The sequence below is a fragment of the Nelumbo nucifera genome, chromosome 3, assembly GCF_055504915.1.
Source record: "Nelumbo nucifera cultivar China Antique chromosome 3, China Antique-T2T, whole genome shotgun sequence".
Classification (NCBI taxonomy): Eukaryota; Viridiplantae; Streptophyta; class Magnoliopsida; order Proteales; family Nelumbonaceae; genus Nelumbo; species Nelumbo nucifera.
The window spans coordinates 31,433,862-31,448,840 of NC_142651.1; the positions used below are offsets into that span (position 1 = coordinate 31,433,862).

The 14,979-nt window shown below is 35.6% G+C and overlaps 1 protein-coding gene across 3 annotated transcripts; it reads left to right on the forward strand.

The window, feature by feature from the left end:
- Positions 1 to 1,989: 1,989 nt before the first annotated feature.
- On the forward strand, positions 1,990 to 12,232 carry LOC104590003 (protein NRT1/ PTR FAMILY 8.3-like). Of its 3 annotated transcripts, none has more exons than XM_010248536.3 (5): positions 1,990 to 2,186; positions 6,994 to 7,099; positions 7,185 to 7,402; positions 7,950 to 8,506; positions 11,077 to 12,232. In XM_010248536.3, exons 1-5 carry the CDS (start codon positions 2,151 to 2,153, stop codon positions 11,897 to 11,899), a joined length of 1,740 nt encoding a protein of 579 aa, XP_010246838.1. In that variant the 5' UTR covers positions 1,990 to 2,150; the 3' UTR covers positions 11,900 to 12,232. The 3 variants fall into 3 exon arrangements, with proteins under 3 accessions (XP_010246838.1, XP_088756184.1, XP_088756185.1); XM_088900058.1 differs by having other exon boundaries at positions 1,992 to 2,186; positions 7,171 to 7,402; XM_088900059.1 differs by lacking the exons at positions 1,990 to 2,186; positions 6,994 to 7,099 and having other exon boundaries at positions 7,261 to 7,834.
- The last annotated feature ends 2,747 nt before the right edge of the window (positions 12,233 to 14,979 follow it).

Here is a 14,979-nt window from a genome sequence, read left to right on the forward strand (position 1 = left end):
TCATGCATAGACACGTGGAAGCAACCTGCTGATTGGGCATTGACTTGGCAGTCCCTACCACCTTAGCGAGCCAGGTTACCTTGGGCACCTCAGTCAGGACCGAAGTCCGAGTAGCTCATGATGACCCTACCTGCCGAGGTGACACGTAGCCAACTTCTAAAAGCAAGCTAACTATCTCTGACCTCTTCACGATCACGCCACACGTTTGCGTGTCTTATCCTTATCCTGCTCATATTGGATGGACTCGATAAGCCTTATCGGCTAGCATGAAGTCCACCTCTTGGTGCAGAACAAACTCCTAACAACACGGGCCGAAGATCTCGGAGGTGTTTTGTGAGACATATGGCATCTCACATGTATAAGGGCATCAACCCCAACGACACAAGGTACGCGCGATTTATTGCTCACTAGCCTACTAGCATACAAGCATTTGGCTCGCTCAACAAAGTACTAACTTAAGCATCGAAGCACCCACCCTGGGTCCTCTGAGCCTTCCTCTTTTTCAGTTTGACCAGCTAGCAAAGTAGATCGATGTCCGAGCTGCCCTCCAGCTAAGAGCATCTAGATTGTGCACCATCAGGTGGGATCTCTCTTTCTCTCCCCCCCCCCTCTCTCTCTCTCTCTCGTTTTTTATTAACTAATTTTATGAATATATTATTATTTTTATTACTAATAATATTTCTATTATTATATTTTAGTAATAACTTATTATTTTATTATTAGTTTTGTTAACATTCTATTGTTTTTGTTTATTATTTTCAAATTAGTTTATATAATTATTTAACAATTAATATGTTAGTATTTTATTATTACTTTAATATTGTACTAATATTTTATTTATACATTACTATTATATTTAATAACTAATATCTTTGTATATTTTATTATAGTACTATTATTTTATTAATATTTTGTTAATTGTTTATCAATATTAGGTTTTCAAGGGTTTTTTGTCATCAATTCTGTACTCTTTAAGACTAAGAAATGGGAATCCCATTCCCTAAGGGGCCTAAAATACCCAAATCTCTCTCTCTAATAATATAATTGCTCTCTGTCATTAACACTTTCTCTTAATTGTCTCTTTTAATGATATAATATTTCTCTCTAATTCTCTCTCTTTCTCTAATTCTCTCCCTATAATAATATAATGTCTTATAGGGAAAATCCATGATGCAGAAAAGATATGATATGGGAAGAATTTTGACCAATCAAAACCCACCCATGAATTTTGATAAATAACACCTGATTGGCTATCACATTTATGATTCTAATTGACTAATCAGAAGTTTTTCAGAAATCATATCTTTTCCATATCATAGTCCAACCCTATCTTATAATAGTGTAAAGCTTTACTGGGCCTTGTCTTGATAATAGTGTAACCTATAACCAAATTGATTCATCGGTTTGTAACATTTATCAAAGAACTAGCCAATTTTATTTTAAAACCAACCACTTCAGGTCGAATCGGTTTGGTTTAGTCAATTTATTCTATGTTATAAACATAGATGTCCAGACACAAATAGAGATGCAAATGGATCGGATCAGATTTGTATCAAGGTATATCCAAATCCAATCCGATAAACTATAGATCCTATCCGATTGAATCTCACAAATATTAATTTGAATTCGAACCCAATAAGGATGTTGGATATTTGAATTTGATCTGATCCAATTTAATTTTTTGTTAAAAATATAAATGATTAAAATAAAAGGAAAATATAACAGTTTAAATAAAGGAAAAACAAAAAAAATCAACTATTTTCATTATGTACATACATATTTTTTGCAATATAAAAAAATTACAAAATTACAATATAAATAATATATTTATAAATAAATAAATAACATATAAATGTTAATATGCTATATATTATAGAAAATCGGATAGGGGTGATCCGACCCCGATCCAATACAGTAAAATAAATATGAAACGAGAATATCCAAATTCGATAAAATAGGATCGGATCGGATCATGTTGGAGCGTGTTGGAAAGGTTTTTGTTAAGAGCGGATACGGTCTCGGCATATGGCGGAAAAATTGAAAACCAACCAACTCGTATTATATAAGAGCTAACTGCTAACCGTTCTTTATTCTTTAGATTGCAGTTGAATCTGACAAAAAGAAGCATCTGATTTTATTGGTTCTGAGTGATGAATTCTCAAGTGGAGGAAACATTGCTCTTGGAGGTTAGAAAGATTACATCTGCTTTTGTTTCCCTTTTTTTCATGTACATTTCTTCCTCTATTTTTTGCTGAACATTGTTTCTTAAAGTTGTTGTTTTCACGATCTCGACTCTGTGTTATGAAACTTCATATTTCATTCTTTTTTTATTTGAACTTTTAATGGAGATGGGAGCAGTTGGTTTGTTTCAATTGTTGATATATTTAGGTCAATTTCTAAGACTGTAAGCTGGTAGGAATGGAAAAGAAGAGGTTTTCCTAGCGGTTAAAAGAAAGCAACACAAATTCTGGTTATGACATCTCAGGGTTTCCAATGATGTTTAGTTGTCTCGGTAGTTTAATTCTTATGTATCAGGAATTAAGTATACTTCATCAATCTTGATTTCAACATGTTATTAGATGGCTGCTATTTTTGCTTATTTCCATGATATCTTCTCGGGTTCTCTTTGAGTAGGATTCGTGGAATTTGTGATTTTTTTACCCCGATTCCAATTTTGATCCATTCTTGTTGTTGGCTAAAAAATATATATAATGCCAATTCTGGATGTAAGTAGCATTAATTGTGTTTTTGGTGCATTTTCATTTGTCATATCATTATACAAGTAAAAAGAATACTTCCGTGTCACGCCTAATATGGCATTTTTAATAATATCCTTTCATCCTAATTCTGCTTTAGAATTCCTATGAATCTTGCTATTTTTCTGTTTAGTATCTTTTGATGGCATTTCCCGTTTATGTGCAGTAACAGTTCAGTTTCATGATACTGGATTCTTACATAACAGCAATACAGCATTAGTATAATTTCTTTATGTTGCCTTTATTTCGTTGTTGAAGTGTAGGAAACAAGCTTTCTTCAAGGATAGGAGTATATGTGAAATATGTCAAAGATACATTATATTTGATGTTGAATAAATGGCATTTTATGTAAGAGGCATACGCCTCCTCTTTTGTTCTCTTCTTTTCTTCATTTCTTTTCCTTCCTTCCTTCTTTCCTTCCTTTCTTTCTTTATTAAGGCATGGATAAGGTGCATAAGGCTTAACAAAGAGGCATATGCTTCATGCATTTGAGGCTTACGCCTCAGCCCTCAGGGGCATCCATGCTGCCAGCATAAGCCTAAGGGTGTTTTTTGAGCACATCCAGGCATATGTCTTAGTTTATAAAAGGACATCTGAGTTCATATGTTTAGTCTATAAATATTCATTATAATTGCAATTGAAGAAGAGTTGATTTGAAGAATTAAAGTTTAATTTAGTGAACTCAGGTTGTTGCCAGGAATTTTTCTCTTAATTCCCTCTCTGTCTCCTATTTTTTTTCTAAGTGATCTATCCCTTTGCTGTCTACTCTAACAACAAGATTTCTTTTCCTTCTTTCTAGTCTTTTGCTCATTCTGTGGTGGACAGCAAGCTGTTTACTTGCTTTTGTATCCCTATTCTTCATTGCTAATCACCCAAAACCTCTCCATACCCCACAAAGTCCACTACTGAATCTAAAATTTGTAGGACCCCTACCGTGTCCTACATTAGATAATCCCTTTTAATGTGTTCTATGCACTCATGGAATACTGGATAGACACAATAAAGATAACAATAATATTATTTGCATGAAGTGGTATATGCGAGGAGATATCAATTTGAACCTATCTGCTAAAGAGTTAGCTGACCTTGAAATCCACTTTATGTGTCAATTTCGTATGACATTTCTGATTTCCTTTATCAAGTTTCCATATGTCCATGATCCCACTTTGTCATTGCTGATCCAAGCCAATATTACATTGGCATCTCTTTATACCCGTATCTCTTTGAAGTTGAGAGATTTGGCCATCCTTAACCCATACAGCACTGCCCTGGATTCTGCCCTAATAGAGTATGATACTTCGCTTCTATTGAAGACTTAGAAATTGTAAGTTGCTTTTTACACTTCTAGGAGATGAGAGAATCACCAAGTATGCCATCTAGTCTTGGAACATTTAATGTCAAGACATCCAGCATGGTTAACATCTGCATATGCTTGTAGCTGGAATGGTGAGGATGAAGAAAAGAATAAACCTCTAGATGTTGTCCCTTGGAGGTATTGAATGATGCAATGTATAGTTTTGAGATGTAATTGGCAAGAAGCAGATACAAACTGACTAATAACTTGGATTGCATGCGCAATATCAGATTAAGTCATGGTGAGGTATATGAGGCTCCCTATAAGTTATTGACAAAGTGTGGGACTGGAAAGAGAAGCACCATCATCTTTGGAATACTTCACATTTAGCTCTAAAGGTGTTGTGGCATGCTTGTCGTTTGATAAATTAGCAAACTTTAGAGCGTCCTTAGGATACTTCTATTGATTCATTACATATCCACAAGGAGTGGAATGAATCTCCAACACCAGAAAATAAGTCAAGGGGCAGAAGTTATTTATCTTAAAGGACTAACTATAAGTAGTCTGAACTGTTTAATGCCCTAATGATCATCACTTGTAATAAAGATGTCATTTACATACGACAAAAGAAACATTACGTTTAAGCAGGAGTTGAGCCAGGATTAATGCCCGCCCATGAATTGGCATCAATTCCGAGCTGGCACCCACCCCAACTGTACTTTGGGCCTAAAAATTCTGACCCTGGGCTGAACCGTCATTCTCACAAAAAAAATGGAGGGGGCCAAAAAACAAGTGAGATATAAATGGGGAATGTGGGGATTTTTAAGGCATAGGGGGACCATGGATCCCCTCTGCTAGGGGTGCTCATCAAAAACCGAACCAAAAATTTCCGGTTAACCAGACCGGTCGGTTTAGTATTTTCGAAAAAACCGAAGGTACTGGTTTGGTTTTGGTTAACCATTATAAAAACCAACGGTTAACTGAATTGATCAGTATATATATATATTATATTTGTCATATTATATCTTATATGTATTTCTAGTATTTTTATTATATATTTATATATTTACTTATAATACATATGTTATAAATATAAAAAAAACGAAAAAACAATGAACCGAACTGGCAGTTAACTGATTGGATTTGGTTCAGTTTTGGTTTCCGGTTTTCCAAAAATGGGTAGTACTGGTTTGGTTTGAAAAATAGGCCCACAGTTTGGTTAACCGAACCATGAGCAGCCCTACCCTCTGCCGCCCTTGGCTCCACCCTTGAGCACAAGGCACTTGTGTGGATGAACAGGGAAGAGTCAAAATAACTTTGGGCATATCCAATCTTAGTAATAACATTTCTGAACTGCCTGAACCATGCCTTGGGTGCCTATTTAAATCCATACAATGACTGACAGATGTAAGTCCAAGGACAATTCTTAATGTTACCATCTTTGCAATGGGAGCAAAAGTTACTTTATAATAGACCCTGCATTCCTATTTTTAACTCTGTGCCACGAACAGCCTGCTAACCACACATTGAAAGAACACAATATAAGGTTCAATAGTAAACAAGAAAAGGAATGTCAGCCTGTCAACAGTTTGATTACTTTACCTTTGAAGATTTTATTTATTTAATTAATTTATCCACTAAAAGACTAAGAAATAAGTTTTTCAGTTCAGCCACTTCAGCTATTATTGAATGTCTCCTTACTTGAGTAGACTTGTATGCTAGGTTATAAACCCTACTTCTCTGAATCTAAATGCCAAGTTTGTATCTTATTTAGGGGAGTTGGTTGATGATAAAAATCAGTGTAGGAGGTTGGTTATGAAATTGAGTTATCTAACTAATTTTTGACTTGACATTTCATTCATGTTTAGTATGATTGATTAACTAGTTTATGAACCCTTGTACTTCTAGAGTACCTTATCTCAATGCTGTATCTAGGATACTTTAGTACTTGAAGGGATCTTTAGGGCTTGGAATTATGTACAAGGATCATGGCCACTTAACAGTTTCCGGAAAAAAAAAACAGTTTCAAGTCATATCAATTTTGATTGGGCTAGTTCACTCTCAGATCATTGATCAACTACTAGTCATTACACGTTTCTTGGAGGAAATTTGGTTACATGGAAAAGCAAGAAGTAGATTGTGGTAGCTATGTCTAGCGCTGAAGCTGAATACTGAGCTATGGGTCCTACAACATGTGAACTTTATGTGGCTGAAAAGTATGCTTCAATAATTAGCTCTTCCTGCCTTACTTCCTATGCATCTTCACATGTCAACCAAGCTGCTATACTATAGGTTCAAATCCAGTGTTCCATGAAACGGTGAAGTATATTGAGGTAGATTGTCACTTTATCCATGAAAAGGTGCAAAGCAATAAAGTAAATGCTCCATTTGTCAAGTTAGACAACCAGCTTGTAGATTTATTAAGGCATTGAATAGACCCCATATTGACTTTATTTTTTGAAAGATGGGTCTTTGTAAGATATATCCATCACCTTGAGGGGGTGTTTATTGGGAGTAAACTCGCCCTTGTGGTTTACAGCTATTATGTTGCTGGTTGTTTAGAGAATAGTAAAGTAGTCAATCTTAGTTTATTACTCAAGTAAGGGCAGTGTGGAAATTATCTTTTATTACTTAAATGCAGAATTATTATATGCTTACTTTGATGTAAGTGTATGGTTATATAATATAAAGGAGTTTGGCCGACTGGGTGTTAGATTTTCTCTTCAATTAACAGACCACTTTTTCTCTTCTTTTATTTCTGTCATCTCCTCTACTTCATTTCTTCTTTTTACAGTCCCCTTTCTCCTCTTTTACTGATTTTAATCAGGCCTTATTCACCTGTATTCAACCCCTCCCAACACAGAATCACCAATAAATAAATAAAAATAATCCAAAAGAACAAGACTGCTAGACTTATATGTAATGTTTCCTTTTATACCTCAGAAAAGAAGCAGAGGACCATATACCGGAGATGGATCGGTTGATATCAATGGAGATCCAGCTCTTAAGCATAAGACTGGAAATTGGAGAGCATGTCCCTTTATTCTAGGTATTCCAACTTCTCAACATTGTTTAAGTTTCTGTTGCATATATGCTAAAGCCCATTTTTCTTCTAAAAAGTGTGAAAAATACAGGTAATGAATGCAGCGAACGTTTGGCATACTATGGAATTGCAACCAACCTTGTCACTTATCTGACCAATAAATTACATGAAGGAAATGCATCTGCTGCACGAAATGTTACAACTTGGCAAGGAACTTGCTACCTTGCACCCCTCATTGGAGCAGTTTTAGCAGATGCATATTGGGGAAGATACAGGACAATTGCAGTTTTCTCCACAATATACTTTATTGTAACTATATATTCAAAATGTTTTTCTCTTTATTTATTTGAAATATTAAGATATTGATTTCTTTCATATATGATGAACCTGAGATTTATTATCCTTCTCACCAAAAAAAGAAGGATTTATTTTCCTGAGTAAGCACTATCCTTTAATGCTTTATGCGAGACCATCATTGTGAACCCATGAACCCAAAGAAACTGCATTAATTGACAATAAGGAGTCTTACATGTCCAGTTTAGAGGTAAAACTTGGATTTTTGAATGGAACGAAGCTAGGAGACAACGAATATTGCCTCTCTTGTATTACCCATTAAAGATATTACCTGTCCTACTTATAGAAATCTCCCTGTTTTTCAGACCCTTAATGTTTCCAATCAGTGGTCACCAACTAAATTAGTGGGTGGACCATGCCTGAGGGATGTGGAGTAAGATTTATAGAGTATGCCTCATTCATTCTTATTTCTTTATTGGTTCTAGTTGCATCAATCTATAATTTTCTTATGTTTTACTTTTAAAAGACAAATTTATTGGATGTAAATTTTGTGCTTGTATAGGGAATGTGTACTTTGACCCTCTCAGCTTCAATTCCTGCCTTAAAGCCTCCTTCATGTGTGGGGTCTTTTTGCCCAGTGGCAACTCCAGCACAGTACGCTATATTCTTTTTTGGGCTATATCTGATTGCACTAGGGACTGGTGGGATTAAGCCTTGTGTTTCATCCTTTGGGGCAGATCAGTTTGATGATACTGATCGAAGAGAGAGAGTTAAGAAGGGATCTTTCTTCAATTGGTTTTACTTTTCTATCAACATTGGGGCTCTCATATCAAGTAGTTTACTTGTATGGGTACAAGATAATCTTGGATGGGGCCTTGGATTTGGTATACCTACAGTGTTCATGGGTCTTGCCATTATAAGTTTTCTCTCAGGCACGTCTCTTTATAGATTTCAGAAGCCAGGTGGAAGCCCTCTTACAAGAATTTGTCAAGTTGTGGTTGCATCTCTCAGAAAGTGGAATTTGGAACTTCCTCGTGATAGTTCTCTCTTGTACGAATTGCCAAACAAAACCTCTGCTATTGAAGGGAGTCGGAAATTGGAGCATAGTGATGAACTGAAGTAAGTTTTCCATTATTTCAAATTATAACAAACTATTGTGTTTGTAAAAGACCAATTTAAACCAATTATTTTCCTTCACTTTTTGCCCCATTAGCGCAACGACTTATTATCTAGATTGAGTGTATACCCTTTGCTGTTTCCATGTCTTGGTAATGTTGCATTAGCCAAGTTACTTGTGTTTCTAATTGTTGTTTTGAAAGATTATGAGGCTCACCTTGAGGTTCAATCTTGAGTCTTATGCCTCAAAGTGCAAAATGCATTTAACTTCTTAAGCAGCCTTTGTTGTGCATATAAAGACATATATTTCTGTTTTTGTCATGTATATCTATTTATAATATGTTTTGACATATTTAAAACCATTTCAAGTAATTATTTTACCGTTGAGTAAAATTTCCAAAGTGAAGAAGGATTTATGTAGGATGAAGGGAAAGATACTAGAACCTAATAGTACTCCAATAAGTTTGTAAAGGCATGGGAGATGTGTGCCTGTTATTGGCTAACTAAACTATTCAATAAGATGCATGCCAGATGAATGGAGAAAGAGCGCTGTGGTTCCTATATGTAAAAATAATAGTTATAATACAAAGTGTAGTTGTCGAGGCAACACCTTGGTAACACAGCACGTCGGCACCCATGGAGGGTTGGCTTGCTTAAGAACCTAGCTATTTTGCACATGGTGCTATGAAATATTTTTACACTCTATATTCTTTGAGATTATAAAACAGACATTATTAAACTAAATTATTCTTTTTGTTGGTTTATATACTAGTTTCTTCTTATTATTTCCTACTCGTTAGGGTTCAATCAACACAAATATTGGTATATGCTGTCTTAAACCCTTGAAGAGTTCAAACCTGAATGATAAGCAAGGAAGAACTTAAAATTTTGTCCAATCAGCACATTCTTCTTAATCCACCCTTTTTCTTCTATTCCTAGGAGTCTAGGACAAAATTTATTTTTCCTTCTTTTTCTTCTTAAAATATGTTGATTTTCTATGTATTAATATGAAATGTATATTTTTTATGAAGATTACTTACAATTGTCAATGAAAGATGGTTGCTGGTTGCTATGGAACCGAGGGACTTATCCTATAATTTATGATTTTTATTAAGAAAAAAGATCCATCACTCAGATGGCTTGGCAACAAGAAACAACACCCTATTGCCTAGTCTCATCTGACACCTTGAAAACTATCATACAAAGTGGTAATGATTGTTGTGGGATTAAACTCATGAGCCATATTGTGAAACTTTGGAGGAGAGTAATGGAGAATAGGTTACAACATGGAACAAGTGTTTTAGAAATCAGTTTAGTTTCATGCCAAAGAAATCAAACATGGAAGCAATATATTTTAATTTAGATGATTGATAGAAGAGAGAAAAGTAGAGATTTTCATATGGTATTCATTAATTTAGGGAAAGCATATGATAAGAGTCCCTGGAGAGAATATGGTGGGCTTCAGAAAGGAAAAGAGTGCCAATGTTGTTAAAACAGTTGTGGGAGAGACATCAGAGTTTCCGGTTACTATTGGAGTTCACCGGGGCTCAGCACCTCCTTGTTTATTTGAACTAGTCATTGAATTGATGACGTTCTCAGTAGATTGATCCTGAAAGTTGATAGGTTGCAATTAATTAGAGGGTGGAGGGTGGGAAGGAATATATTGTAGTGACTCACTTATGATTTGCTAATGGTATAATTTTCTGTGACAGGGAAAATTGCCAATGGGTTATTCGAGAAGCTGCCCAATTTGAAGGTGAATTTGGAAAGGAGTTTGGTAGTGGGAGTCAATACGGAGAGTGAGGAGATGGGGTCAAATGCAGAAATATTGAGTTTTCCATGTAGTGAATGGACAATGACCTACTTTGGGCTTCCCCTAGGTGCCAACCCTAGAGTCCACAATTTTTTGAACCCTGTTGTAGAGAGGTCTGAGAAGAAGCTAGTAGTCTGGAAAAGAAACCATATTTTTTTGGGTGGTAGGTTGATGCTTATTAAATCCACTCTAGCTAACCTCCCTGTTTATTATTTGTTAGTCTTTTAAGATGCCTCAGGTCATTGTGAAGAGGTTAGAGAAACTGATGAGGGATTTTCTTTGGGAAGCAGGGGACTGAAGAAAGATCACTTAATTAGATGGGACATCAACTGTACCTGTCAGTAGTTTGGCTCTTGTGATTCACATGAACAAATCAGGTTTCCATGGTTCTGATACCATGTCAATCATCCAAGGCGTCAAGCTAGAGCTGAGAGGGATAAGATGAAGTAGGGAGGAGGGGTGTATTGGAATGAATGCCCCCATCCCAGAGACCAAGCTTTATTTATTACGGCAAATGGTGCATAAATGCCTCTTATTAAAAGAACAAACCAAAAACAAGATACATACACGATACCCACTGTACAATCTATTATACTAGTATTAAATCCAAGGACAATAAAAATAGTGTACAAAACTAGGATTTCTATACAGGGAACCTTCGCATTTCATTTGAATGTATTTTTTTTTTCAGTTCGTTTACTTGATTAATTCTGAATGTTCTGTATTTTGATATTGATGGGCAATTTCCTTTCTGCCACAGGTTTCTTGACAAAGCTGCTTTGGTGACAGATCTTGAATCTAAAAATGATGGATTTTCCGATCCATGGAGACTCTGCTCTGTAACACAGGTGGAGGAGTTGAAGATACTAATCCGCATGTTTCCTATCTGGGCTACAGGCATTGTCTTCTCTGCTGTCTATGCTCAGATGTCTACCATGTTTGTGGAACAGGGAATGGTTATGGACACCACCATCGGTTCCTTCACCATTCCTCCAGCATCTCTATCAACTTTCGATGTATTTAGTGTCATTGTTTGGGTCCCAATCTATGACAGATTCCTTGTCCCAGTTGCAAGGAAGTTCACAGGTATTGAGAGTGGCTTCTCAGAGTTGCAAAGGATGGGTATTGGCCTCTTTATATCAATATTGTCCATGATAGCAGCTGCATTAGTAGAGACGAAACGGTTGCAGGTTGCAAAGGACCTCGGTTTGGTGAACCATGGGGAGGTGGTGCCAATTAGTATTTTCTGGCAGATACCTCAGTATGTCTTAGTGGGGGCTTCAGAAATATTTACCTTCATTGGGCAGCTCGAGTTTTTCTATGATCAATCTCCAGATGCCATGAGGAGTCTATGTAGTGCACTGGCACTGCTTACAACAGCATTGGGTAATTACCTAAGCTCTTTTATTCTTACCATTGTAACAACAATAACGACCAAAGGCGGAAAGCCCGGATGGATACCTGATAACCTGAATGAGGGGCATCTTGATCATTTCTTCTTGCTCATAGCTGGCCTAAGCCTCTTGAACCTGCTGGTTTACATCTTCTGTGCCAAGAACTACAAATGCAAGAAGGCATCTTAGGGGTACTCAAACAAAATGGTAGAAAGCGATTTCCTAGAAATTTATCTGTGGCGAAATCTGTGATTTCAGGTTTGTTCGTAGTTTTATCATATGACAGCATCACGGGCTGCAGGCCTGGATGGTTTAAAAATATCTGAAGATGATTTAACAAGGTGTAAACGGATCAAAGGGGGGCATTGATTCCTCCACCTCAGAAATTTTTGTGTTTGTACAGTTGGGAAGGTAGGAGAGCAATATAAATTGAATAAACAAGATTTGAATCTGAAACAAATGAATCAAGTAGGGGTGTAAATGGCCCGAAGGGTGCTTCACCCCACTATTTTTGCCAGAAAACGTCTTTTGGTCTCAAATTTAAACTTTAATATAAAAAATAAAACTAAAATAAAAAGTATATTTTATATGCAAAATATAATTATATATTTTGAATATATGTATATAGCTAATATTTCTATGAAATATATTATATAATTCTGCATATTATATATTAATAATATATAGGGTCATCATTTACTAGCTAGAACACCCAAGATTTATTTAAATCTACCCTATAATTTTCATTGTACTAAAATACCCCTATACTTTGTAATTTATTTACTTAATTAACCTTTCACTAAGAAGTGTTTGTTTTTCCATTTAAAAATAGTAACATGACCACCTAAACTGAATGAAAAATGTTTAAAGACATAGGTCTGTGATTGCTTATTTCAAAAGTATCCCTACCGCTTATTTGTATAGAAAACAAAATTGACTATATATATATCACAGGTTCATTGATTTTATCCAATGTATCAAACCAATGAACCATGATCCAAAGGGGAAAATGATTATGCCTCTAGCTAGAGGTGTAAAGTGGGTCCTAACACGGCCCGTAGGTGGCCTGCACTTTGTGCGGGCCGTGCCGTGCTGGACCACGGGCCATCACAGGCTGTTCCGCCCTACCTGGTGAACATTTTGGGGGTCAGCCCGGCATAGCCCACGGGCCGGGCTGGCCCGTGGGCCGAGCCTTGGGCCAAGTCAGGCCATATATCGGGTCAAAGCTATTTATTTAAAAAAAATTACAAAAAACTTAAAATTTTAATTTTATATGAATTTTGTGTATAAAACTGCTTATATATGCAATAATTAAATAAATTAGTATAATAAAATTAAAAAATATTTATTTTATTAATATATTATATACTATATATTATTATATAATTATAATATACAATATATATATGGGTCATGCCATGGTCGTTTTGCGGGTTGGGTCGTGCTAGCCTGCGGGCCACAGGTGGCACAACCCGCTCGGTCGTGCCATGCCGGCCTGTGAACCTAAAATCCCTAACACGGCCCATAGACCGTCGGGCCGGGCCGGTCCAAGTTCGTGTCGAGCCGCAAGCGGTACGACCTGATTTACACCTCTTTTGTTATTTTATAAATTGATTTCGACTAGGGTAGGGGTGGATTTGAGCCGAGCTGAGCCAAAATAGTGTTAGGCTTGAGTTTGAGCTCGAGATCGATTTGAGCTAGAGACTTGAGCTCGAATTTAGCTCAGCTCAAAAGCTTGCAAGCTCGAGCTCGATTTGTTATTTTATAAAAAATAAAAATACTATATATATATATATATATATATATATATATATATATATATATATATATATATATATTAGGCTCACGAGTCGAGCTTCATTGGGGAGGGGTGACTTGGATTGGGATTGAATTGAATTGAACCAAGTCTAGCCTTTTATAGCCCAACAATCTTTGTACATCCCAATCTAAGCCTACATTTGACACTAGAGGTTTAAAGGGTCGGCCCGTGGGCAGCCCACCCTAAAGGCGGGCCGTGTCGTCCTCCACAGTGGAAATTTTGGAGGTCAGCCCAACATGGCCCATGGTCCAGGCCCAAGTGGGCTCATGCCGTGCCGGGCTGGGCCACAAGGCGAGCCTTGGGCCTAGGCCGAACCGAGTTGTACTGCTTTTTTCATTTTTTTTGAAAATTTTGATTTCTTTTCTAAGTAAAATTGTAAAACTAAAATATTTAATTTTCCTATGAACTTTGGGAATTAGAAAATATTTAAAAATTAAGAAATGAGAAATCTAATTTACTCAATACATATATGAAAAAAAAATACTTAACCAAATTGAAATAAGAATGATGGAATAACAAATTGGAAGGAAAATATGAACTTTATTTCATTTAAATTTGAATGGTACAAATTAATAAATTACAAATACAATGATTGGATCATTGCATACTTGGATGAATGAAATATAAAAATGGAATAGATTAATAAAATATAAAAAATACAATATGGTTACAAATTGAAAATACAAAATTACATTGTTAAAAAATTAAAAAATATATCAAATAAATTAAATAAAATTTAAAAATAATTTGAAAAAATGAAAATTTCTACAAGTAAACAAATTCATAAATCATCATTCATGACTTTCATCATCTGCTTCGGGTGAAATGTTTGTTGTATCATGCCCTCCCTTGTCTTGTAATTTATCTTCTGCATCTAGCCAATCCTTGAAGCAGATGCACATCTCTATGCTCTCATCGTTCGTGCAGCTTCTTTTGTCATCCAACACCATGGTACTTGCACTAAAACAAGACTCTGATTAAACTGTAGACACCGGAGGGATTAGTAGATCACGTGCCGGCGGCGAGAATCGGATAATTTTTCGAGTGTTCACTCCACCATGCTAAAATATCAAAATTATTTGATACTTCACCTAAATTAGAAAAATTTGCTTGCATATAAAAATTAAGTTCAGTAAATGAACTTGTTGTAGAACTAACAAATTTTTGCCTTCTACTTATTAAATAAAAAAGCTTTTCTCTTCTACTACTGGGCTCAAGGTCAGAAGTAGAAGAAGAAAATGATGAACATCGGATTCATACAAACTGTACATTTTAAATAATAAATTATTAATTTCTTATTTTTTATTTCCTATATCAATATCATATTTTCACAATATGTTTCAATTAAATTTCTGCCTTCTACTTATTAAATAAAAAAGCTTTTCTCTTCTACTACTGGGCTCAAGGTCAGAAGTAGAAGAAGAAAATGATGAACATTGGATTCATACAA